Here is a 27,292-nt window from a genome sequence, read left to right as displayed (position 1 = left end):
CAGCTTCGATTATTTAATACTTCATAATTTGCTGACTAATAACCTGTTAGGTATTTTGGAAATATAAGTCTTTTAAATATGGCAATTTACTATAAACTCTCATTAGATCAGAGACACAGGAGGTAATTTTGTGAAGATAAAGAAACGCAAATTAGCAAAGTTCTATTGAATTTTGAAACTTGCTGGGTAACAATTCACCTGACATTTATATAAATATGTTTGCTAGGTATAACTGGCCAGTTGTCTGCACAATCATGACAAATATGTATAGTTGCACCCCTACTTGAAAACAAAATATACAGTTTAGCTCTTTACATTAATTATTTTGCAACAACATAAAATAACGTAAATACATAAAACTAATCTCTTATTAAACCACTTTTTCATGTTTCTGATCTTAAACATAAGCAACTATTAAATATAGATTTTAAAATATACCTTAACTATGTGCTAGAAACTCAAAATACAAAACAAAAGTAGTCAGTTGCAATGAAAATAAATCCCTGACATTCCATGAATAGACTGTAGTATTGTAATGTAAACTTCCTTATTTTCCTTTAAGAAAAAACACTTTAGAATCCAGAAAAATTATACCATTTTAATTCTAATTGCAAATAAATAGAAAACTCACCTGGTTCATAATTTCAGAATTGTGTTTTGCCAGAACCATTGGTAGAGAATCAAGCAGGCTATTAAATTTGATCGTGTCTGGGTGTTGACGGTAGGTATGGTCACTCAGGATGTGGGTTGCTCTCTTATTCTTCTCGTCATCCAGAGAACCAACTGGGGACCAGCCAATGCCCCTCATCCACTGAAGATCTGATTTATATAAAAGCTGAAATAACAGAGGAAGACAAGACAGTTTGTTATTTTATTTAGACTACATGAATATTTTTTTCTTCAAAGAAAAGCAGCACCACTTAAAGAGAGCCTCAACGTTTAATCAATATCCAACGACGACATAGGTATTCACCTTGTAGTCCTCTGATATGGCTAATTCTACCGTGATGGACTCTCTGAAACTCAAGGCAGATTCTGCCTACTTCAGTTAGTCCACAAAAATCTTACTTCACCCCCTGGAAGTTCTGTCTCAGTCAGGGTGGAGATTCATCTTTAACTGGCATGGTGATAACCTACACACTCAACATGCATTTTGAGAATTAACAGCCATTTCTTTTCTTTTGACAAATGTCACAGATGAAGTGGCATTTCCTCCTACCTCCTCAAGCTCTGGACATCTCACTTATACAGCCAAAATAGTAAATATTCACAGACATGAAACTCAGATTGTCTTGCCCTCACTCTGCTCTATGCAGGGTTGAAATCCACTGCAGAAAATGTAATTAAACTCCAAAGTGCACAAGATAAGATCCATACTTAGTAAGAATGCAAACAGCAGGCTGCTTCTTGTTAATTCTGAGCTAATTAAGGCATCACTTCTATTGTCACTGTTCTGAAAATACCCACACTGTGGCAATTTCCTACAATCACCTTGGAAGACCTTTTTCTATTTAATTTATATATTAGTGTGGGTTGGGACTGTATGTAACCTCTTTAAGGAGGAGATGTGAGGAATGTCAGACCTGGGAATTCAAAGGACTCTATTGGAAGTGTGCCAGCCATGCAGTGACTTTTGGGACAATAGGTGTTACGTGGATTTCCTGTGGAGAGATTAATGCAAATTTTCCAATTCTGGTTACGTAAAAACCCAGTCTTTGAAGCCACACCCTCAGGAGAGAGTCCTGGTCTGTTGATTACCTGTTCCAGAGACTGGAGACCAAAGGTCCAAGACGTACAAAGAAACAGCTGAACTGTCCAGGTGTAGATTAATTTGCAACCTCTGGGGAAAATCTAATGGGATTTGAAGGACTGGCACCTTCCTGAGCCAGGGGTTGGTGTTAGTGGGCAACCTGCATTAAACTATTTAGCATGCACATACATTCTTTATTGCTTTAATATGTTTTCTTTGTATTTGTCAGAGCCTACAGGTCTCAAACTTGGGTCTGTAAGGTTTATAGGAACAGTCACGCGCCAACCCTCTATCTGGCAGCCCGCTGATGCTTGCTTACCTACCTGGGAACCATGAAACCCAGCCTAGTTTGAGGATCCACCCCCGCAATCCAATTGGCAGAGTCCTGGATCAGCTGACTGGCCCGCTTATCTACTTAAACTAGTAGCATGAACAGGAAACTGTCTGAACTGGGCTCCACCCAGGTTTGGACAGGGTGCCTTGTGCTTCCTGCATCCCACATTTGATATCCTGACATCCGGACCAGCCATGATTTCTGGCATCTGATTCATGTTCTGACCTCCTGCTACTGATCTCCTGGTATCCTGACACAGCCGACTCCTGTCTTGTGGACTCTGGCTCTGACTGCAAGGTCTAACTACCCACAACCCAGCGGTGACAGTAATGCTGTTTCTTTATGGAAAAAAATGTTCTTCCTTAGATGGAGCTGTATGGTAATTTATAACTGCAGGCAAAACACTGATCATAGAACTTGGAGAGAAAAGAAAGCGCAGGAGCTGGCCTTTGTAAGCAATCTGTCTTGCTGGGTATGTGGCAATGGTCCACCCTACACACACCCACATCGTATATCATTTGAAAGTATATTTTAAGTATGTTCGGATGATGCGGAGCTGTCAAATGGTGTCATAAGCCTGTAGCCAAGGTGAAACAACAATAACCAAAATCAGTAAGTATCACATTTTGCACAGTTCCAGAAACACTGCAACCTGACTAGGACCACATTTTTATGGATTGATTTAAATACCTTAATATGGTGCTTGTTGGTCAAAGCTACCAAATGATAATGTATTAAAAGATTTTTTTTATTGGTTTTGCACAGACAAGTATTTTTTTAAAGAAATGGTGAAGATGTGTAATATGTGACCAAAATGGCAAATATCAATATTTTGCAACACACTAACATGAAATGTTCTTAATTGTCAAAGCATCTCACAAGTGATTATAACAGTTTCATACATTTCCAACTGAAATTGGCTGACCAGATCAGTCGCACACAGAAGGCTGTGCATCAGTAGCAGAAGATTTTATGCCCATAGTTTGTACTGGATAAAGGATAGATATAAATGTACATGAACTTCTCCATTTGTAAGCTTTTGTACGTACAGTGTAGCATCTAGTCTGCCTGGTAGAAGCTTTTCATGTGTAACTGTCTATGTATGCAGTACTAGCCTTTGAAATAGCCTAGAAAATAACTTTTTAATTCAATGACACTTACACACAGGTTAGTATTAGTGTTAGAGATGACAATACACACATTCATATTAGGAATGTGGAAAAGCTATTACAGAAAGAAGTGTTCTAGCAAGAAGTAGTGAAGACAAAGTCCACTAACAAATCCTTGCCTCTGCATTGAAGAGGGATTAAGGGCATGTTACAGCTCTTACCAAACATCTTCAACAATATGACAAATCCATTTGACCACGAATCACATCCAGATGTGCTTATCAACATATCTAATGAATTGCTTGTAACATCAAACGTACAAGAGTCTCTGCTGAAAAAAGCACATGTTGGCAAAGAACAAATGGAGAGATCTGGGGGAAATGCTCTTGATTCTGTAGGCACATATAGCTTTTGCAGCCCAGTCAGGAAATCTGGCATCAAAAAATTTGCTGACATGGTGTAGATGACCAAATTTAAGCCTGCCAAGGGAGGGACAACTGCAGCAGCTATCAGTCCAAAAATTGTTTTCCAGAATCTTGTCCTCAGCAAGATACAGAGGAGACATTTCAAGGGCAACTGACCTTAGTCACCCAACAGGATCTGTGCCTATGTCCTTCTACCATGTTGATGGAACAATGAGAAGAACAGACGAAGCTAAATCGGGGCCACAGCTGGAAACTCAAGCTACAAGAACCATGAGTTAAGACTGTGCAACAAGGAAACCGCAGCGTACATCAGAGATGCCATAGCTGCCATACAAATGATAGCTGGAGACAAATGCCATATAGTTGATATATTGGCTTCTAAGAATATGAACATGTCCTTAATGGATTTGACACAGCTAATTCTGCAACTGAAGTCTTTGCAGATATGATAACAGTAACATGCCAAAACTGCAAAAAGACTGTGTTGGACAGGATCTAAGGCTGGATGCAAGGAAAAAAATTGGTTAGTCACCTTGCAGTAACTGTTATTCGAGACGTGTTGTGCACATATACGTTCCACAGTAGGTATATATGTTCCCAGTGCACTCGAGTCAAAGACTTTTACCAGTAGTACCACAAGGCCATGCGTGTGACCATGTTCTCGTGTGCACTGCCTCCCTTTCTGTTCCTTCACACTCCTATAAGCAATGACCCAAGTAGCAGGGAAGACAGGAGGGCTGTGGAATATCTATGTGCACAACACATCTCAAAGAACAACAGTTACCGCAAGGTGAATAAATGCTTTTTCTCCTTCGAGTGATTGGACACATATACATTCCAGGTAGGTGACTCAACAGCAGTTCCCCTACAGGTAAAGGGACTTCTGATCATCTGAACAGAAACCGTAGCAGCAACTTAACAAATTAGCATCATCATGAGAGCCTTGCATGATAGCATAATGAGTAGAAAAGGTATGTACAGATGACCATGTTGCTGCTATGTACCAGAACTGACACAGGAGGGTAAGTGTTGGTTAGGTCTTTTAAAAAATCAAGAAACAAGAGGATGAAAGAAAATGGAAAACCTATCTATTGGCAGGTGCACTGCCGAAGTAAAAAGCAGGTGAACTCCCACAGAACTATTTGAGGGGCCTGATAATTTCAGATGCAGGAGATACCCATCACGTGCATAACCTCAGTCTGAGGGTACTGTAGGATTGTGCCAAAATAGAAAAATCTCTTCTACTTAGATGTGTCTGTGGCTCTAGTGGATTCTTTTCTGCAACTCACCAAAATGGCCCACATCTCTCAGAAGCAGGTTTTCTTATGAGTATTCAACTAGAGATGATCCACACAATAAGGTGGAGAGATTTGAGATTTAGATGAATAGATCTGCTCTGCTTCTGTGACAATTCTGTGGCAGAATTGTCGATAAACTGATCAACAGGTGATGCAGATCCATGAACCAAAACTGTCTTGGCCATGTTTGTGCAACGTGGATTAATAATATTTGTTCTGCTTCAGCTTTGTGCAGAAAAACTTCATGCACTTGTTGTTGAGGTTGGTCATGAACAAGTCTATTACTGGATAGCAGTGAAAAACCTAGAGGAGAATGTCTTTCCTGATTGACTGCATGTGACGCTTTGTGTAAACCTAGCTAAGGGTGTCTACTAAGAGTGTATTTCTCACTCCTGTAGAGTGAAAAGCCTTCCGGGAAACATTGTGATGAATACCCAGATTCCAAAGGAGGAAGCCTCCTGGCACAGTTCAGACAAACTTGCACCTCTCTGTCGTGTTGTCTCTGAGAACTTCCACCAGCTAGTTTTTGATGGAGGGAATAAATATCACACAGGCCCAACAAACAGCTTAGAGTTCTACTAAATTTATATTGAGGGAAACCTCCTGAGTTGACTGGGTTTTTCTCCAGGGCTGGCCACAGACCATGTTTCACTGCAGATACTTTTCTTCTTCCCTGGTGTGGTCAGTTCCTATATGCATTCTCTCCATCTCTTCTCCTTCTGAGAGTGCTCATGAAGCTGAAGCAGAACAAAGATCTTGTGTCTGAGGTTGTCCGAGATATGGACAAATTAGAGAAAGTCTAGAGAAGAGCAACAAAAGTGATTAAAGGTCAAGAAAACATGACCTAGGAGAGAAGATTGAAAAAAAAAGGCATTTGTTTAGTCTGGAGAAGAGAAGACTGAGATGGCAACAGATTTCAAGTACATAAAAGGAGGAGGGAGAAAAAATGTTCTCCTTAAACTCTGAGGACAGGACAAAAAGCAATGGGCTTACATTGCAGCAAGGGCATTTTAGGTCGGTCATTAGGAAAAACTAGGGTCAGAGTGGCTAAGCACTAGAATAAATTGCCCAGGGAGGCTGTAGAATCTCCATAATTGGAGATTTTTAAGAACAGGTTAAACAAACACCTGTCAGGTCTGGCCTAGATAATACTAGTCCTGCCATGAATGCAGAGGACTGGACTAGATGACCTGTCGAGGTCCCTTCAAGTCCTACAATTCTATGGTTCTTTGTCTCCCTCATCCTTTGGTGGAGGCTTGTTACAAAAGTCATGGTCTGTTCAAAGAGAAAAACAGAAACCTTTTGCACACGTACCTCAGGACCACCCACCCACTCGTAAAGTAAAGCACTCGACTATGTATGCAAATCTGCATGTTAGATGGTGCGTGGAAGGATGATATGCTAAATGAACCCAAGCTTGCAGATAGCAAAAGTGAAGTCTGGCATGCGGAATTATGTACATTTATGAGGCCCAGGAACAGAAGGCAGCTATGCACTGTTGTTATTGTGCTGAAGTGGAGGGCATTGGTAAGGGTGGCTATAGACTGATGCTTCTCCCTTGACAGATAAGCTATGATTGTTTCAGTATTAAGCTCTGCTCCTATAAAAGTTATGCAATTCCTGAGTTGTAACTGAGATTTCTCTAAGTTAATTTCAGATCTAGATGAAAGAATACTTGTCTGATGACTAGGACCCAGATACTTGATGCTGCCTGGATCAGTTAATCATCCAGGTAAGGAAATATTTGAATGCCCAAATGATAGAGATGGCTGTTACTGCTGACATGCATTTGGTGAAGAACCTCAGGGCTGATGACAAACTGAAAAGGGTCACTGTGTACAAGTAGTGGTTGGTGCCTCCCACAAATCAAAGGTACTTGTTGTGGGAGAGATGTACTGCCACATAGACGTATACATCTTGTCAGGCACCATACCAGTCTCCAGGGAAGGGATAATAGAAGTAAGGGGGATCATGCTGAGCTTGATCTTTTTGATTAAATAGTTCAGCTTTCTTCAGTCTAGAATGAGATGGAGGACCTCCGTTTTTTTGGGACTAGGAAGTACTGGAAATAGAAGCTTTTTCCTCTGGTAGTAAGGTACTTTCTCTGTGGCTCCCAATTCTAGAAAAGACTACGACACTTGAAGTAACACAGTGTCATAAGAGGAGTCCCTGAAAAGGGACAGGGAAGGTGATTTGGGAAAAGGAATGGAAAGGAACAGGATAACATATCCCTTCTTTACCATGCTGAGTAGCAACTTGTCTGACATGATGTTTTCCCAAGCACAGTAAAAAAGGGATAGGTGTGACCCAAAGGTAGGAGATGATATCAGTATGCTGACCTTGATCAAAAAGTCAAAGCAACTGCTTTGAGGTCACAGATGTCTTGTAAGAATGGCCCACCATAGTAGAATATGGCTGGTGATGTCTAGGAAGTTTGATCTCTTCTTAGTGGGATATTGAGATCTCTGTTGGAAAAAGGGTCTAGAATAATGCTGTGGCCTAAATTGCTTCCTTTTTGTAGCTGGAGTGTAAAGGTTTGACAAGATAGCTTATTAGCAGCTGCTATCACCCATCAATCATGAATTGAATGAGTAAAGAAATGCTTAAACCCTTCCTGAGGAACCTGGTACCATCAGTCCACTCACTTGGCTTTGGGAGTAAAGAAATTGGAGTCTGCCAGAGTCTTTGCTGATTCTCTTGTGAATAAGAAAGGCAACACTTCCTGAAGTAGGAACCAATATGGCTTTTGGGTCTCTTAATGTCAAGGAACCATAGTAATTAGGTCACTGATAGAAATGTTTATGCTTCAGAGATCTTGCCAAATTGGGAGAAAATGATGGACAAGTCATAATTTCTGCAGCCAGGAAGTGGGAGCGGTGCTGTATGACCAAAGTGAGTAAGAAAAGGAGACCCACAGAGACCTGAATTGTTTTGCATCTCAATCTAACCATCGAAAAGGACAAGTTACTGACCAAACTCCCACATTAGAAGGACAGTTTTGAAGAGCATGTTGAAGACTTAGATAACTTTGTACATAGATAGACTAGATATTGGATCACAATTGCATCATGGATGGAAAACTATGGATGATCAACTACTTCCTGTATGCTTCAAGGGCCCAATGGCATCTGAGCTTGTACAAGACCTTCTCTGTACATATGCCCATAGGAGTCCCTGCACAATCAGCTGTATCTGTAATCAGAATAATCTGCCCTGCACAGAACTGTGTACATGTCAAGGCAATGGAGACCATGATAACCCACGCACTCTCAACAGAGGCCATAATTATGAACAAGATGATGATAATGATTTTGATTAGAAATGTCACCAACACAACTATATTATACCTGTAAAAATTATTAATAGATGTTTATCCTTTAGGCTGTTGTTGTGATGCTTTGAAGTCACAGAGAAATTCAATTTTGTCCTTAAATAATGCATAGAGTTAAAATAACAAACAAAAGCAAATATTTCAGAGTAGCTATTTTAACATGTTGATGGTGTCACTGTTTATCCCAGTTTCTATGGTAATGGCACCACTTGACAGTTCCACATCATTCCTCATCTTAAAGTACAATAATACACTTTCAAATGACGTATAATGTGCATAGGTGTACAGAGGATACCTTAAGTAGACCAAATTGGTGGAGTCCGACACTGAAGCTTGTAGGCAGGGAGGCCCAGTCAGTGCGGAGTGAGATGCAGATTTCCATCCAAGAGAGCTGATGGCTGGGAGCCAGAAGCCTCAAGTGGATGCCCCCTTGCTGGACCACGGAGGGGGAATACACATGCAATTGACCTGAAACTGTGACAACCCACCAATCTAGTATGCAGCAGAAAACATCCTTGCAGGATAAAAGAGTCCAGAATTGCAGCCCTTAAATATGTTTTTTGACATTGCAGGAAAGACATGTTTAATAAAACACTTCAGTTTTCACAAAGCTAGTAAAAGTCGGACTTACATCACTCTGAAGATCATAAGTTCTCCTGGCGTGTACAACATCATTCTGGTCTGGCAGACATGTCCACTGGTGCAGAGGATGTCTATAATCAACTTCACTAACCAGTTCCTGGCACTTCTTGGCAAGTACAATTCCCAGCATATCCGCGGGAGTATTATGTTTGGTCTTCCATTTCTCAAAATCTTTCTTGTATTCCCTGTCACTCTGGATCTTGGCTACGTGCATAGACCACACCATCTTAGGATCATCCTGGATGTTGCGGGCTCCCACATGGTGGCCAAGCTGTTTGCGGTACCCTTCTTTGTATTTGTACTGTAGGCAAAAAAAAAAAAGTTTAATAAGTAAGATTCAGGGGTGGGGGCTATGAAAACATCCTATAATCCTATAGCAACTTCCTGGAGGACTTCATCATGAGCTCAGAGTATGGAGGCTTTTATGTGAAGAAGTGTTCTGTTCACAGAGTGTGATACCTGAGTGCTAAAGCACTCGTATGGCTCCCTGCACTTAAAATGAAGTTTAGACACAAGAGCTCCTTAAACATATAAGGAATAAGATGTCTTTTCGACTAGGTCCTTGGAGTGTTTGGAGAGGAAAACTACAGCTTCCTCTGCCTGAGACATTGTATCAAAGTTATTTCTAATTCCTTGGTCAGGCTCCCCTGAGGTCAGAATTCAGATTCTTTCTCTGAGGTGCCCATCAGTTACTTCCTCAGATAACAGCCTCAACCTTGTTAAGATGTTATTAAAAATATTGGTAAATGGGTACTAAATTTGGTTACTAAGTATCAAAATATTACATAGACCTTCAACATGCTACAACAATAGTTTAGCTTGACAGTGTCTGAGAGGAAAAACTTCTCCCTGTGACTGGATAAGCCACTGTACTTGGTCATGGCCATGTCAATTTCTCAACTAGCATTTAGCCTAAAATCCAGTCCAATTTGTTCAATGCTTTTGCATAAAGTCTACTAGTTAACAAGGTGAAACACACTTTTTTCCAAATGCCAGTTTCAATTAATTGGGTTTGTTACTGGGAAAGGTCTGATAGGCAGTATTGGAAGGTTTCACTACAACAAAAAAATTATTTCTGCTAAAAATATTGACAAGCAATTATTAAATAGGAGGCATTAGTCAGAATCACAACTGGACAAGATGACTTCATTTGTCACACCCCTCAAGTCATCAAACAGAGCTCCTCAAATAGACAACAGATGCTGGGAGTGAAACCTAGCCACAGATAAAGTAAGGACAGCCCTACAGTTCCCATAGGGCAGATTTTATTCCAGTTGCACTCTATTTATTGTTTGGAAAGTGTGTTGCTGGATACATGATTGTGTTGATGAAACATGCCCTCAACTGCTCACTACAATGTTGAGACCTCTGAAACTGAGAGGAGAAGGGTCCAAATTTACTCACCTCACTTGCAATATCTCGGGAGGCTTTAGCTGTCCTGATTGGAATGGCATCTACCCGTAGGTCATAACCTTTCTTCTTGTCCTCCTCCATTGCAAGTCTGTACAGTTTCTTAAATCATAACAAATATTCATTACAATTCAGAAATAATGCACTTCATTTTCATCTATATATTATCACATACAGCCTTTTAATTTTTAAGCAAGGCATCACCTACCTCACTGTAATTCAATTTGTTCTGCTGCGCCAATACAATATCAGGGGTATCTGGCATCACATGGATACTAGTTTTATCTTTATTCCAAGCTGCTGTATATGAGCGCTGAAAAGCAAACAGCAAATATAATAAGATGTTCTAAATCATGAAGACCTAAGTCATTAATAGGGTAAGAAACTTTCTGGGTTACAATTCACCTGACATTTATATGAATATCTTTGCTAGGTATAACTGGCCAATTGTCTGTACAATCATGATAAATAACTGCACCCCTCCTTGAAAAGGAAATATACAGCTCTTTACATTAATTATTTTGTAACATAAAATAACATGTAAAAACATAAAGCTAATCTCTTATTAAACCACTTTTTCATGTTTCTGATCTTAAACATAAGCAACTATTAAATATAGATTTTAAAATATACCTTAACTATGTGCTAGAAACTCAAAATACAAAACAAAAGTAGTCAGTTGCAATGAAAATAAATCCCTGACATTCCATGAATAGACTGTAGTATTGTAATGTAAACTTCCTTATTTTCCTTTAAGAAAAAACACTTTAGAATCCAGAAAAATTATACCATTTTAATTCTAATTGCAAATAAATAGAAAACTCACCTGGTTCATAATTTCAGAATTGTGTTTTGCCAGAACCATTGGTAGAGAATCAAGCAGGCTATTAAATTTGATCGTGTCTGGGTGTTGACGGTAGGTATGGTCACTCAGGATGTGGGTTGCTCTCTTATTCTTCTCGTCATCCAGAGAACCAACTGGGGACCAGCCAATGCCCCTCATCCACTGAAGATCTGATTTATATAAAAGCTGAAATAACAGAGGAAGACAAGACAGTTTGTTATTTTATTTAGACTACATGAATATTTTTTTCTTCAAAGAAAAGCAGCACCACTTAAAGAGAGCCTCAATGTTTAATCAATATCTAACGATGACAGAGGTAGTCTTCTGATATGGCTAATTCTATAGTGATGGACTCTGAGACCGAAGGTGGATTCTGCCTACTTCAGTTATAATTATAGAGGAAGACAAGAAAATTCATTATTTTATTTAGACAACATGAACATTTTTCTTCAATGCAAAGCAGCACCAATTAGAGAGATTCTCATGTTTAATCAATATCATATGATAACAGAGGTTATCACCTCACAACCCTCTGACAGGGCTAGTTCCGCACTGAGGGTATATCTGTGTTTCAGTGTAAGCCCAGGGTTCAAACTCATGCTCAATTCCCCCAACCCTCGCTCACCGTCTGGTCTACACATAAATTGCACTAAACCAGGACTCAGACCCAGGTCCCAGGACCCCAAGGGAGTGGAGGTTCCAAGCCTGAGTCAAGCCTGGACCCACAGTTCAATCCCTATTGCTTTGCAATGTAGACCTGTGCTCTGGGAGTCCACCAAAAGTATCCCACAATCCCATGGGCCAACTTTCTTTGTTCTCAGGACAGTCAACTTTGGTGGACAGTCAAGTTTTCCCACAGTGCACCACAAACAAAGGGCTGGAGAGCATATTTCTGGAGGACATTAGGAATTCTTGGATATGAGTTGCTGGACTGGGGCCTCCACACCACAGCATAGACACTAGAACACCAGGTTGGCACCCAGGGTTCAAAAATTCCTAATCTGGGGATACAAATGATTGTAAATTCTCAAGCCCTAAATCAAGAAACCCAGGGTCTGCTAAGTCAAGCTGTACAACTCCGGGCTTACATTACAATGTAGACATGCCCTAACAGTCTCTGAAACCAAGAGTGATTATACCTATACTAGTTACTACACAGAAATCTTACTCCACCTGCTGGAAATTCTGTTTCTGTCAGGATGAAGATTCATCTACAACTATAATGGAGATTACCTAGACATTCAATGTGCATTTCAGGAATTACAGCCATCTCTTCCTCTGCCAAATGTCACAGATGAGGATGCACTTCCCAGCCCCTTGAGCTCTTGACATGTCACTTATACAGTCTAAATAGTAATTATTTAAAGACATGAAATTCAGATTGTCTTGCCCTCACTCTGCTCCAATCCACTGTTCAAATCCACTGCAACAAACTTAATTCCAAATTGCTCAAGAAGAGATCAGTACTTAATAAGGATACAAAAAGTAGGCTGCCTGTTGCTAATTGTGAGCTTACTAACCTGCAGAAGAGCTCACTTCTACTCTCGCTGTTCTGAAAATACCCACCAATCCAGTACGTAAAGGTCTTTGCAGGACAAAAAAAAGAGTCCAGAAATATAGCCCTTAACTATGTTTTTTGACATTGGAGCAAAAATATACTTAATAAAACACTTCAGTTTTCACAAAGCTGGTAAAAATAGGACTTACATCACTCTGAAGATCATAAGTTTTCCTGGCATGTACAACATTGCTCTGGTCTGGAAGACATGTCCATTTGTGCAGAGGATGTCTATAATCAATGTCACTGACTAGTTCCTGACATTTCTTGGCCAGCACGACTCCCAGCATGTCCACTGGGCTATTATACTTGGTCTTCCATTTCTCAAAATCTTTCTTATACTCCCTGTCACTTTGGATCTTGGCTACATGCATAGACCACACCATTTTGGGATCATCCTGTATGTTGCGGGCTCCCACATGGTGGCCAAGCTGCTTGCGATACCCTTCTTTGTATTTGTACTGTTGGAAAGAAAGAAAAAAACAATTGATGCTTTTTCAGATTCAACATAGAAATGCTACCTTTGTAAAAACTGTTGGTGAAACTCCTTAGTTATTACAACATACTAAGAACCTAATCCTATGAGTTGATGATTGATTCCTATAAATAGCTGAGCATCCTTAATCCCACTGTAGTAGAAGATATAGCCCTCATAATTTCATAGGATGGGGTTCACAGCTTTTGCAAACCCTTCCTCATCTATGTAGTCCCAATTTATGTGGCGAATTCCACTGGACTTAGTGTGCTTCATTGGGACTATTCACATACAGCTTTGTGGGATCCAGGTTATATTTAGCAAATAATTGTCCATGTAATGGTTAATTCCAGGTTTGATATGAAATATTACATCTGAATTAAAACTCTCTCAGTGAGTCACATATTCATCTTCAAACAATTACATGCAACTCCATAGCACAGTCTAAGTCACTGATGGACTATGGTAATTTTCAAATGAAATAAAATGTCAATGTCATCCACAAAATTTAAATAATAAACTGGGTTTAAGTGATATATATAGTAGCAGACTGAAAAAAACAAACACAATGTATTGTTGGGTGACTAGCCTTGCACTGAAGCATTCAGTGTATACCTTCTTTTTCTTTTTTGAAAGACAGAAAGACCTTATCCCACTGATGCCAATAGAAAGACTCCCACTGATTTCAATCAGCACTGATTCAGCTTCATACTGCTTAACCACACAGTCTGTTATTTTAGTTTAGTAAGACACTTACTTCACTTGCAATGTCTCTGGATGCCTTTGCTGACTTGAGTGATACGGCATCATGAGGAAGTTCATAGCCTTTCTTCTTCAGTTCTTCATATCCTAACTTGTAGAGTTTCTGTTAAGATAAGTTTGCAATAATGATTGCAAGCACACTTTGCAGAAAAGTATTCCAATGTTGATGTTTGGAGAGAAAGGAAATGCTATGTATTTTACAACATAGTTCAAGAACTGAATTCCTATTTTTTACATTGTGCAGAAAACAAGGGTGGATTTATCAAATGGAGTTAGCTACTACTAATTTTCAATTGCCAATGCATGCTAGCCAAGCTATCATGTTTTTAAATTAAAAAGCACATTTTTAGGACTCTGAGATGGCTTTCTTGGTGCTAGAAATTAGTCAAAAGTCTTGCGTACTCTTCTTGCTACAGAATATTTTCCACCACCACACTAAGGGTGGAAATTATTGCATAACTGCAATAGATTGACTGGGGAGAGGTAAATAAAAGTTTTTGTTTGCAACTCATTTGTAACCAATACCATCATTTACTTTACTTATGTAATCTGATTAATAAACATTGCTCCAGACCACAATTACATGGACTTCTAAGAAAGTCAACAATGCATATTTTCTGACTCCCTGTGTGTCTGTTTCCAACCTATCATGACCTCTCCTCTTGAATACTATTGATAAATCTTTTTGGCATTTATTTCTTATGTTCCATAACAAAGGAGAATTTGACAAAAATGATACTCTATAATTCTAAAAATTCAACTCACTACAATTAGACATTTTCCCACAACAGGTTGCTAGACTAATTACATTTTATTGGAGAGGTATTTAAGGTGTTGATTTGAGGAATGAAATGGACATATCTAAAGATAGCAACCTCTTACTGCATGCTTTGTTGGCATTTTTCTTGTACTTGTAATCTAATAACTGCCATATTGGCTCCCTCCACATAACAAGTTTACCAGAAAAAGACAATGGGTATGTTAAAGGTTGTAAGAATTCAAGAGTTCTAGAATAAATTCTGAAGGACTTTATTGCAATTTAGACTGAATTCATGAAGTGAATTTTCAAGTCATAAGCTCGTCGAACAGCCAGTGTAGTATGGAGTTAAACTTACATCACTTGTATTGATTAAGTTTGCTTTAGCCAAAAGGATTTCAGGAGTGTCAGGCATGATGTGAATGTGAGTCTTGTCCTTGTCCCATGCTTCTCTGTAAAGTCTCTAGAAGGAGAAACAAACAAGAACAGTGTGTCTAATAGAATCTTCATATAAATAGCAGATTTCATTCAGCTTCACCTTATGTCTGTAACAGCAATACAAGAACATGTCACGCAAGTGTCAAGTGTGGGAGATGTAAATGGTACTGGATGGATAGTTGAAGAAAATAATGCATTAATCACTTAGAGTTCTATTTCAATACAATTTTTTGCATCCCTTTTGTATATGGAAGGCCAAAAAGAGTCATCATTATAACAGTCCCATATACAGCATAACTGAGGTTAAATATGGGTAAAGATATTATTTATGCTTAACATTGAATACGTTTTGTAGATCAGCCATGATAATCTCCTGAATCACATTTGGGACCTTTTGACAGCTGAACTCAAGATGTCAAATGGGCCAAAAATCACAGAAATCTGACATTTTACTAAACACACAGCTATGACCAACAATTGGAAAATTCCCTTTTTAAAGACATATTAGTCACTGTTAACTCAAATTATATTAATTTTAGCATTATATAAGAAGTTGAAATAAATTACAAGTTAATTTATCTGTTCAATTAAATGTTCAGCCTTCAGAAACTTACATCACTCCTATTTTTGGCATTAGACTTAGCCAAAACTATGTCCATGGCATCAGGAATACTTGTGAATTTAACAGTGTCTGGTGGCTGGCGGTATTTCTTCTCACTCAGGATTTCTGAAGCTTTCTTGTTCTTTTCTGCCTCCAAAGAGCCAGAGGGGATCCATCCCAGGCCTTTAAGCCATTGAAGATCTGACTTATATACATTCTGTTAAGGAACCAAACAAATTAGGCACAGTCATTCTCTTGTCTGCATCAATGAACTACGTTAAAAGATTAACTGGCAATTAATAGAGCTTGTTTAGCTATGATCTGTATTGCTGGAACTACAAGAGGAAATGTCATTTCTGCACTATAGGGACACCAGATTCCCTTCAATAATGAACATATCTTCCATAAATATAAAAGAAATATATCAAGTAAAAAGGAAACTTACATCACTCTGTAGTTCATATACTTTCTTAGCTTGGATGATGCTAGTCTGGTCTGGCAAACTAGTCCACTGGTGTAGGATCCGTCTGTAATCTACATCACTAACCAACGACTGACATTTCTTAGCCAGTAGGAAGCCCAACATATCCACAGGCATGTTAAACTTGGTCTTCCACTTCTCAAAATCTTTCTTGTACTCCCTCTCACTCTGCATCTTGGCTACATTCATAGACAACACAAGTTTGGGATCATCCTGTAGGCTGCGGAATCCAATGTGATGTCCCAGCTGCTTGCGGTAACCTTCTTTATACTTGTACTAAAAGCATAAAGATTGTGGTACTTAAATTAAGGTAAGAATGAGAAAATGGGGAAATAACAGCTTATCAGATACATTCACCAGCATGCCATGTATGCTGGCAGTTAGACTCACAAGCAAACTTGAATTTCTTGCTCTCTTGGATGCTAGAAGCTGAGCAGATCATTATGGTTTCACACTTAGGGGTCTAATATTCCCTTGATGTATGTGCATAACTTTGCTTGATGTTAGTGTTCTAGGAATGCCTCTGCTGCCGAAGGAATTGAGCCTTTGGACTCCGTAGAAAGAGTAGGCTGCACATCTCTCAGAATGTTTCCTCCACTGCACAAATTACCAACCAATTACAATCTGGAGAGACCGTTTGCTTGGTACTCCCAGGTGGAGACATAATCCCAGTGTCTCAAAGGATAAAAGTCAGCACTGGAAAATATAGGGTCCTGACTATCCAGAACAATTCCCTAAAAATTAGCAAACACCTGTCCTTATACACAAGCACTGCACTAAGGCTGGGATGTGGAGCAGTGCTGGGCATGTGTTTGCCCTTAGACCTGTTCTACAGCTGCATGGTAGATTGACTCAGGGCAGTGGGAGGAGTTAGTTGGGTCAAAATTTGCTGCTGCTCTAAAAACATAGACCAGGTAGCTCTGGGTAGTACAGGCTGCTCCCATGCCACACAGAAGGCAGATGGCAAGCTTGGGGTCATGGTGCAATGATGTGAGAGCAATCTCTCTCCTACTGTCTCATCAATGCTAAGTGAGTCTGTCCCACTGATTACATAGGGAGGAAAAGCTCTCTTACCTCTCTATCCCTTCCAGCACACCTTCATAGCACAGGGATGGACCTGGCCCAATGAGGGTTCTTACACTGCGTCTGAGTGCATAAAATTCATCACAGATCGAATTGAAAATGTCACTTACATCACTTGCAATGTCCCTCGAAGCTTTGGCTGCTTTCACTGAAATGGCTTCAGGTGTGAGGTCATAGCCTTTCTTTAACATTTCTTCCCATCCATGTTTGTACAGTTTCTAAAATTGAAAACAGAGAGTGTTTTCCAAAACTCCCCTTGCATCTTTGTAAAAACAATACAAATAGAACCCATGGCATAAACATTGAATCCAAGTCCTGAGTACCACATTCCATCTTAACTCAGCACTTACTCAGGCAAAAGTTTTGCCTCAGAAAAGTATGTGTGAAAATTGAGGCTGAGGTTGTGGCTGAGTCCTACCCGGATGCAAAAAGTGAGAGAGCACAAAGCACCCCATTCAGGGAGCAGGCTGCTTTTTGTTCATTACCCTTTCCCTACAGCAGAGCTGGCCAGATATGCAAGACAGTATACACTGCACCCCTGCAGGCTGTCCCTCTGTGTGCTGGGGAGCATTTGGAAATATGGTTTTACTATAGTTACTGATACTTTCACTGGGACAATGTGATCTGCACTGTCTAATGCAGGGCTGTGGCTAAACCTACAATAGACCCTCCAGTAAGGACTTCAAGATTTGACACTTTAGGGGGCAGTATTAGGGATTGTGTCTTTAATATATTATAGGTTTTTTTCACAAGTGCTTACTAGACTACAAATAATCTGTTTGCAATGCTTGTTCTTACATAAAGAATAATTAAAATTTAGGGATGAATTCATTCCCTTTCTCACTCCACCAAAGTAAATGGCATTACAGCAGGAAAGAATTTGATCCCCATCTATCATACCAGGTTAAAAATCAGAGTTCAATTAGTTCTTTCTTTGTGAGCTAGCAGCACTGGATGTACCCTGAGAATGAAACAGGATGAGACACCCCAAATATACTTTGTTCAGTTTAGTTTTGATTATTTATGCTAATGCTTCATAACACAGGAGTATGTTCTATATTGTTGGATAATTTGTAAAAACTAACAGGCCAACATTCTCAGCTGATGTCCACTGTAGAGTGGAGTTCCATCTCAGAGAACACATGATGATTTGCACCAGCTGAGGATCAGGTCCAAGAAGCCTTAGTAATGTGAGACTTCATTCTCTATTTTGTATACTTCTATAGTCCCCAGTACCAAAATCTTTAATGAATTTTTATCTTCACAACACCACTATAAGGTAGGAAAGTGCTATTATCCCCATTTCACATAGAGGGAAATGAGGCAGACAGGGTAATTCACATGTCCAAAACCACACAGAAAGTCCATGGTGGGGCAGAGATTTGACCCCAGGCTTCCCAACTTCTAGTCTGATGCCCTGAACACCAGATCAACCTTCATAATACTCACTAATACTTTGCTGGGAAGTTTGACCACTGGAGTGGAACTGAAGTAACTACTAATATTGGGTATGGATTTGCAAATTTCCTATTAATAAGGATGTACTGTAGCTCTAAAAAAAATGCAATCCAGCTGAACTATGCACATGTAATTTAAAACACTTGGCACTTGGAATGATAAGACCTGCCTCCAGGACCGGCGCTAGGATTTTGAGCGCCCTAGGCAGACGGCAATTTCGCCGCCCCCCGCGCTGGTCCCGGCTCCGGTGGAGCTGCCACAGTGGTGCCTGCGGGCGGTCCACCAGAGCCGCCCGAGCAGCCAACCATCCGCAGGCACCACTGCGGCAGCTCACGGGAGCTCGCCTCCGCCCTCGGCGGTGCCCTGACCCAGGGAAACCGGGCGTGCGGCTGCGGCAGCGGCACCTTAACCCAGGGTTAGGCGCCTCCGCGGCAGCCGGCGGCCGGGGTTTCCCTGCGGCCGGGACCTCCTTGGGTGGCCCGGCTGCGCGCGGCGGCCCTCGCTGACGGGGGGCGCCTGGGCTGCGCGGCTGCGGCGGCGGCGCACTGACCCCAGGGGCTCCCTGACCCCGGTGGGGGGAGGCGCCCTGGGCTGCCCGAATGCGGCGGTGGCGCCCTGACCCGGCGGACACCTTGGGCTGCCGGGCTGCGGAGGTGGTGCCCTGACCCGGGGGACACCTTGGGCTGCCGGCTGCAGGCGGTTGCTGCCACCGGCAGCTCAGCCCCTCCAGCAGCAGCGGCTGCAACCATTTAAAAAATTTTGGTGGGGCGCCACTTTTTGGCGCCCCCAAATCTTGGCGCCCTAGGCAACTGCCTAGTTCGCCTAAATGGTTGCACCGGCCCTGCCTGCCTCTAACCATCCACAGAAAGCAAAAACTAAGTAGTTTACAGAAAATCTCTAGCACAGACTGTCACTCTCCTATATTTAGAAGGAAAATTAAGAAAGGTAGAAAGAAAGATAGGTGGAAACAACTGTAATTGCTTCATATTCTCTTTGCCTGTTATATTTGGACCAGCAGAGAAGGAGAGAGACAGACACAAAGGGAGCTGAAAGAAACACAGCTGTCTGCTATGGAGACTTTATTGTTCTGGCAGTAAAACTGAAACCAACACTAAGGTGAGGTTTTGCACTGGGAATGCTAAACATTAAAAGAGGCAGAACATCTCATTCTCCACCCTACTTTTAAAAACTTCCCAAATTTATATACATCATCATCATCATTTACATGGCTAACATGAAACACTATATAACCTAAATAGTGCGGGTGGACTACCACAGACTCTCAAACTGCAAGGGATTATTCTGCCCTGGAATAACAACTCACTAACTAAACAATATATAAATTCAGGCATACAACTGGTTTTCACAGTCTCTGGGATAATATGGTGACAATGATGTGGCAGTGCCCTTCACAACAGGAACAGTTTGGGGTAAGAAATCAACTGTATCTGGTACCAAAGTTTCTACCACCAAACTGTTGACATTAGGAGTTGTAATGGAAGGAAGTTTGAAAGGAGGAACAGAAAGTTCTGCTGGAACATCTCCCAACTCCAGTAGTTGTCAAGACTGCAACTGATCCATATGTCATTTCCATAAAATACCACCAGTTCTACCACACACAAAACAAGTCCTGTGCATTTTACAAGTTCTCCAGGTACCCATTTCACCCCACAACCGTAGTTGCGAGTCCACACTGAGTCTCCAACTTGAAAAAAAGATGATGAGTCTCACACCATTAATCAATTTGCATAGATTGAGATTTGGATACAGAGGAGGCAACATCAGGATGTAGCAGGTCACAACAGGTACACAAAGATCACTTCAAGAGAAGAGTTGCTGATGACTCCTGGGTAGGAATACATGTTGTCTACAGGAACACAAGCAAAAAATTATCCAGTTTCTGCTGATGACTCAGAATAGACTTGTTAGCTCTTAAGCAGGCCTTACATGACTGCAAAAGCATTCTGCAAGTCCATTTGTGGCAGGGTGGAGTGGAGCAGAACATATGTGCTAAATTCCATTCGAAGCTAAGAACCTCTGAAATTCTTCAGAGCAAAATTGAAGTCTGTTGTCACTCACCAACTGTTCTAGTAAGCCAAATTGGCTAAACATGCAGAGATGTCCAATGGGTTTGGTAGCTGTAGTAGAAATCATTCTAAAATCTCTGGCCACTTTGAATACGCACTAACTACGACTAAAGGTCTGGCAACATCTATGTGAATGTGTGTCCAATGAGTCTGAGTCCCCAACCAAAGGTATAAACGAGCTGGGTCAGGATCATGTTGAATTTTTTAACACGTACTATAGCACTTCTCTTTCCTCTCAATATCTTTGTCATCAAACATGACTCCAGCCTATGGCCTTCATTATACAATGCCAAAATGACCATTACAAAAACCAGAGAGTGAAGTGTTTCCGGAATGATCACTCTTATTCTGCATAAGATGCAATTGTGATTCAGATATAAAACATGCTGATGGGCAGTAAACTGGGGATTCTTATGATCCAACACTGTACCTTGTAATACCATTCCCTTCACTAGAGAAAGCACATCATCCTTAGCGGTTTTTGTGTTGATGTCTGTGCTAGTGATGGGTAACCTCTCCATCAAATTAAGATAAAACATTTCATCTGACATTTCTTTGGGCTAATGGGAGCTTGGGCATGGCAGCCCATCAGCATTGCTGGGCTGAGTCCCTTTACAGAACTGAATAGTATAGGAATGAGCTGAAAGTAGCAACAACCACTATCATATCCGAGCACCAACTAATGTTGGAATTCCATGTTTAGGTGCAAAAATTGAAAGTGACAGGAGATGATCCATCAGCAAGGTAAAATATCTACCATACAGAGAGATATGGAACTTCTGAATTCTGAAGCTAATGCTTAGAGCTTCTTGCTCTACTTGTACATAGTTCTTCTCAAGCATAGTAAGCATTTGTGAAGCAAAGGCAATTGGTTTCTCCATGCCATCAGGAAAAATATGGGGAAAGAGCTTGTTCACTCAGATGGTGAAGCATTACAAGCCAATTGCAATAGTAGTGAGGCATCAAAGTGAGTAAGAACTTCAGCTGATGTCAAATTTCTTAACTTCCTTAAAAACACACACACACACACACACACACACACACACACAGTCTACTTCCATTTTTTCTTTGCTTGTAACACTTCCTGTAAAGGTGCCAACACTGTCACAAGATTAGGTAGATTAGTAGTTAAGCAGTCCTAAGAATAAATGTAACTGTGACACATTCTCTGGAGTGGTGCATGAAGAAAACCACCTTCTCTTTCTCTGGTGATTCCTTAAGCCTGTGGTATCAATTGCATGTCCAACTGAAGGTTTGAACACTCACATTTGTCTTGACATACTCTCAGTCATGGCCTTCCAAACTCTGCAAGACAACATCCAAATTTTGAAGATGATCCTCTGGATCCTTTCATGTAACAGGGATGTCATCCACATAGCACTGAACTTTGTTCAGTCCCTTCAGAATCTCATCCATAGCTTTCTGGGACAATGCAAGTGCCTATGTGATACTGAAAGGCAACCTGATACAACAAAATAAGCCTTTTTGCATGTTGATTGTGAGATATTTGTGAGATGTGGAATCGATCTCTATTTGTAGGTATGCATTGAGCAAATCCAATTTACTGAAACACAGTCCTTCGCTAAGAGTAGCAAACAAACCTTCAATACGAGTTAGTGGACTGGTCTGAACATGAAACTGGATTCAGCATCACAAACGCCACAAATCTGGAAATGAGTAATTCTTCTTGATTACTTGTATGATGAGTGTAGTCAACTCACCATGTGAAATCTGTGTTAAGACTCCAGTGTTCACTAAATGGTCCATATCAGTTTCTTCTAGAGGCTTCAGAGCATAAGACACAACTCTGGGCTTGCAATATTTTGACGATCTATCAGACTTAATACTGAGCTTCACTGACATATTGCTCATCTGTCCAAGTTCTTGTTCAAAGACTTTGAAGTGTCTGTCCAGTATTTCTTGAAGACTTTGAGGTGCTTTCATGGTCACCATGATCTCAGTCCAATTCTTCTTAAGCATCTCAAGCCAAGATCTGCCAAATAATGGTGATAACTTTCCTTTGATTGCATACAAGAGTAAAACACCCAGAATATCCCTTCAGTTAATAACTTTTCTCCAGCATAATGCTTCAAAACCATGGAGGTTTCTTCCAGAGGCGCTTGTGACAATATCTGGTGATAGATAGATGCAGAAAGCAGTGAGATGGCAGCTCCAGTATCAAGTTCCAGTCTTGCAGGAACACCTTCAATCAAGGGAGTAACCAAGATGCCATTTACTCCAACTTCTGATAACATGTGTAGGGCTAGGTCTTGATCAGTGTCACTAGAACTCTTGTCTTTATCCACATTATGAATTTATGACTTCACATTAAAGTCCAGAGAATCCTTCTCTGCAGTTTCCAAGATATTAGCTACTTCAACAGCCATCTTGAAGGTAAGCACTGACACAGACACTAACTTTTTCTGGATCTCATCATTACATAATCCAGAGACAAACTGGTCACACAGGGCATCAAACTGACAATACTCTAACTTCCTTAGAGCAGCAACAAACTGTGCTCCAAATTCTCCATTTCCCTGATGTCACTGATGGAACCGGTATTATTCTGCTATCATCAATGGGATAGGAGAAAAGTGTTCCTGTATTGCTGCAGTAATTGCAGCATATGTAGAAGTTCCAGGCACAGTTGGACACAACAGGTCATGCAGCAGTCTATATGCCTTTGGACCCATCACTGTCAGCAAATTTGAAACCATTTGTCTGTCTGGAATGGTGTTGCAAGCAATAAATTGCTCAAAACATTCAAGGTACATTCATGATTTGTGGTTTTCATCAGACTCATCAACACTGCCCAGAAAAGTTGCCATTTTACTCTACTCTGCTGTTGCACTTCACGTCTCGTGGACATCATCTCTGCCACAGTGAATTTCCCCCTTTTCCAAACTGTGCACTATCTGCCCTTGATTTTCTTTGCAGGCTGTGTGCTTATACTGTAGAATGCAGAATTCAGCTCCCTCTGCTGGCTGAAGACCCTCAGTGCAGGCTAAAGCTATATCACATGCTGCCTTCTTGCACATAGTCAGCCAAGATGGCTGCTTGCATTCCCCTCACTCCTCTGTTTGGACAGCTCCAGCAGTAATTGCAGTACTCTTTTCCTTTGTTCTATCTTTATTTGCCTACTTCCCCCTCTCTAGCTAGCTGGCTCACACTGTCCCAGCAGCAAAAAGCAGCAGTCTGTTACCTGCTGTCTAGAGGTGAACTTTTCCCTCTTTTATACATATTATTTTCTGCTATTTCTTCCTCCTCAGGCAGTGGGAACAGAGGATATTCATGACACATAAATTCCTCATTGCCAGCATGTTATATTTGAACCCAGCAGAGAGACAGACAGACACACACACACACAAAGAGAGGTGATGGAAACACAGCTGTTTGCTGTGGAGACTTCATTGTCCTGGCAGCGAAACTGAAATCAACATGAAGGTGAGGTTTTGCACAGAGGAGTGCTCAAACATTTAAAGGGACAGGACATCACAGTGCCCAGTGGGTCCATGATGATAGGTTGAGAAACCTGCACATAGTGGGTTTGGAATTTTGTAACAAGGAATTTGTAACCTATTCTGACTGAGGCCATGAAGGAGCCTGTACATGTCTGTGCAAGGTACAAAGAATGTACTAAGCCTTTTTCTGAGTTCACCTTGCTGAACAGGGCTAATATTTATGTTTAGCAAGAGTTTAGGATTAAATTTTCAGAAGCTCCTAAGTGACACAGGAGTCTAAGTCCCATCTATTTTTCATTTCCCTCTAGTTCATAACAAATATTTACTCTTAAATAACAGGACACCTTTCACTGGGGAAAACAGAACTAATGTATTCAAAAATGAACTTCAGTATAAAGTATTTTACAACTCTTTACCTGACTGTAATTTGCCATGTTCTGTCTGGCTTGTAGAATATCAGGTGTATCTGGCATCACATGAAGCTGAAGTTTATCCTTCTCCCAAGCTTGAGTGTACAAATGCTACGGGGAAAAAAAGAGTACCAGATATGCTAATATGAATGATAGATATATCTCTCTGTGTGTACTTTGTTTATGGAAAAAGAGAGAGAGAGAGAGAAAAAGAGAGAGTTGCTGATTGTATTTATTTTTACTGACTTAATCCATGATTCAAGTGAATTAGGATCCAATCTTGCTCCCACTGAGGTCAATTCATCAGGCCCTTAGTAAGCATTTCTAGTAATGAGTATCAGCTTGTTCCACAGTCGTTTGTTTAAAGCCAGTGTTTCTCCTTAGTAAAGAGGGCAGGATGAGACCTGTACTGATTAGACTTCTGAATGCTATTATGGAAGCTTATAGTTCCCCTCCTGCACCCCAGAATTAGAAATTAACATTTATATCATGCCAGTGAGAATAACTGAGACTGTACAAGTAACAATGACATGATCTAACCCTGAGAAAAATGGGAGAAGGAACTATTTAGCCAGTAATTGGGTGCTTGGATCTGGTAAAAGAAATCTGTAAATGGCTTGTTCTCTCATACCTTAAAAAGAAATTAATTATTTTGGCAAAGCAAGTTTGCCAGGGAAGCATGTGTTTTAAGCAAGGTTGGTGATACTGAATTACACAGTGATCGTTTTCATACACAATTTCCACTGTATCCGCTCACCTGATTCATCACATCCGCATTGTGTTTTGCTAGCACCATGTCCATGGAGTCACTCTGTTTTGTGAAGGGGAAAAGGCTTGGGTGCTGGCGGTAATTCCTGTCACTTGCAATTTCTGTGGCTTTCTTAGATTTCTCCACATCCAGAGAACCAGCAGGGCTCCAGCCAAGTCCTTTGTACCACTCATTGTAGTCCTCTTTGTACTTATTCTGTAAAACAGAAGACAGAAAAGAAAAAAACACATTTTACAAACTTCAGCAACTGAAAAATTCTCTTGTTTAAAAAAAAATTCTTCATACACGACTGAAATAGTAGTACTATATAGGAAGTGGCCAAATCAGAACAAAAAAACCCAGTAACTTACATTACTTTGAATCCGATTCATGTTTCTGGTCAGTTCCACATTAACTGCATCTGGTAGGAGGATATATTTGTGGATCAGGTGTTTGTAGTTAGTGTTGGTTATATTACCTTGTGCCTCCTTCGCTGCCCTGATACTTAATGTATCAGCAGGTGTATGGTAACTGGTCTTGCTGGTCTCATAGGCTTTCTTGTACTCACGATCAGACTGCATCTTAGCCACTTGCATAAAATGGACTAGTTTGGGATCATCCTGGAGGCTGCGGAAGCCTACAAGTTTCCCCTTATCCATTTCATAACCTAATTTGTATTTGTACTGTGAAGAAAACAGAACAAAAGGCCTTAAAACCACCTTGCCTATAACAAATTAAACTGAGAAAATAATTAATCAACTTTTCCTCTGAAAAAATCCATATCCATTAGAAATACGCTATTTAAAAATCACTGGGGGAAACACAGCAACAGTAGATTTTTCTACTTAATCTGATGCTAACCCTTGAAAAAACTCAGGGGTCCTACCTCTTTGATCTTTATGAGGGACATTTTTAAAAGAATTATCCTAAAAATCTTTTTCATGAAAAGGAAAGTTCCTTCATAATCCCATGCTCCCTGCAGTGCCTCATGTAGCCTCTGAGGGCAGCTGTTACTGAATCTCACTGTCATGGTATCACATAATTTAAGAAGATTGAGAGACTGATAAACTAAGGAAGTTCCAATTTGCAGGAGGCATCCCTTTGAAAAATGTTTGGATTTTATTTTACTAACACTTTGAGATCAGGTCTGGAGTTTGGCTCAGGTTTGAAGATCAGATGACCTCTGTTGTTATATTTATTTCTAAGACTGAACAATTGTTTTTAAACTTAGAAACTGCTTCCCAGTTTTTCCGGGTTTTGTTTTCTTAATAACGTTGTAATGGATTAAAACCTTAAACCCGAACTAAGTCCATACTCAAGCAACACTCATTGGCCTAAATCCTGGTCAGCAGAGTGCACAGACCCAGTATCAGGCTCTGATCTGCACTGCTGAGCTCCTTGGAGAGGGTTTCGGAGGGAGGAAACCTCCTCTCAGTCTATGAAGCAGCTGCAGATCCACTCTGCAGTGTCTATTGCAACTCCGAGGCTGCTGTGCGGAAGAACTTGAGGATCAACACAGCATCAGCTTTTTCAGCCTTCTCCTTTCCCCCTTCCATAGGCTAGTTTTGTCCTTGCTATACGCAAAGCCTGAACACTGATATTCAGGGAACCTCAGTGCGGACCCTGACTTTTGTGCTCCCATCCCACCTTTGCACAGTGAAACTCTGTACTGGTTTTCTCTGCAGGATTTGCCCCCCTGACTTCAGTGCAAATGTCACCTGAACAGAGACTGAGTACAAGCTGACTAATCAGGTCCTACCATTGTAGTATTAGCAGCAAACATAATTTATTACAAAGCACCCTTTGTTCCATTCAAATATTGATGAGGCT

At 40.6% G+C, this 27,292-nt stretch overlaps 1 protein-coding gene across 1 annotated transcript in view; it reads right to left on the bottom strand.

Moving 5' to 3' along the window:
• Positions 1-27,292, bottom strand: part of NEB (nebulin) — a 170,535-nt gene that overhangs the window by 116,322 nt on the left and 26,921 nt on the right. The window contains exons 25-38 of the mRNA XM_032780956.2: positions 25,834-26,145; positions 25,472-25,678; positions 24,721-24,825; positions 17,409-17,516; positions 16,180-16,491; positions 15,748-15,951; positions 15,054-15,158; positions 13,934-14,041; positions 12,851-13,162; positions 11,126-11,329; positions 10,508-10,612; positions 10,294-10,401; positions 8,879-9,190; positions 632-835 (exon numbers count right to left, since the gene is read on the bottom strand). Of these exons, the coding sequence (XP_032636847.1) occupies positions 632-835; positions 8,879-9,190; positions 10,294-10,401; positions 10,508-10,612; positions 11,126-11,329; positions 12,851-13,162; positions 13,934-14,041; positions 15,054-15,158; positions 15,748-15,951; positions 16,180-16,491; positions 17,409-17,516; positions 24,721-24,825; positions 25,472-25,678; positions 25,834-26,145 (2,706 nt within the window). The remainder of the gene's footprint in view (positions 1-631; positions 836-8,878; positions 9,191-10,293; positions 10,402-10,507; positions 10,613-11,125; positions 11,330-12,850; positions 13,163-13,933; positions 14,042-15,053; positions 15,159-15,747; positions 15,952-16,179; positions 16,492-17,408; positions 17,517-24,720; positions 24,826-25,471; positions 25,679-25,833; positions 26,146-27,292) is intronic.

This window comes from Chelonoidis abingdonii, chromosome 10 (assembly GCF_003597395.2).
Source record: "Chelonoidis abingdonii isolate Lonesome George chromosome 10, CheloAbing_2.0, whole genome shotgun sequence".
Taxonomy (NCBI): domain Eukaryota; kingdom Metazoa; phylum Chordata; order Testudines; family Testudinidae; genus Chelonoidis; species Chelonoidis abingdonii.
This window is presented reverse-complemented; position numbering and strand designations above follow the sequence as displayed.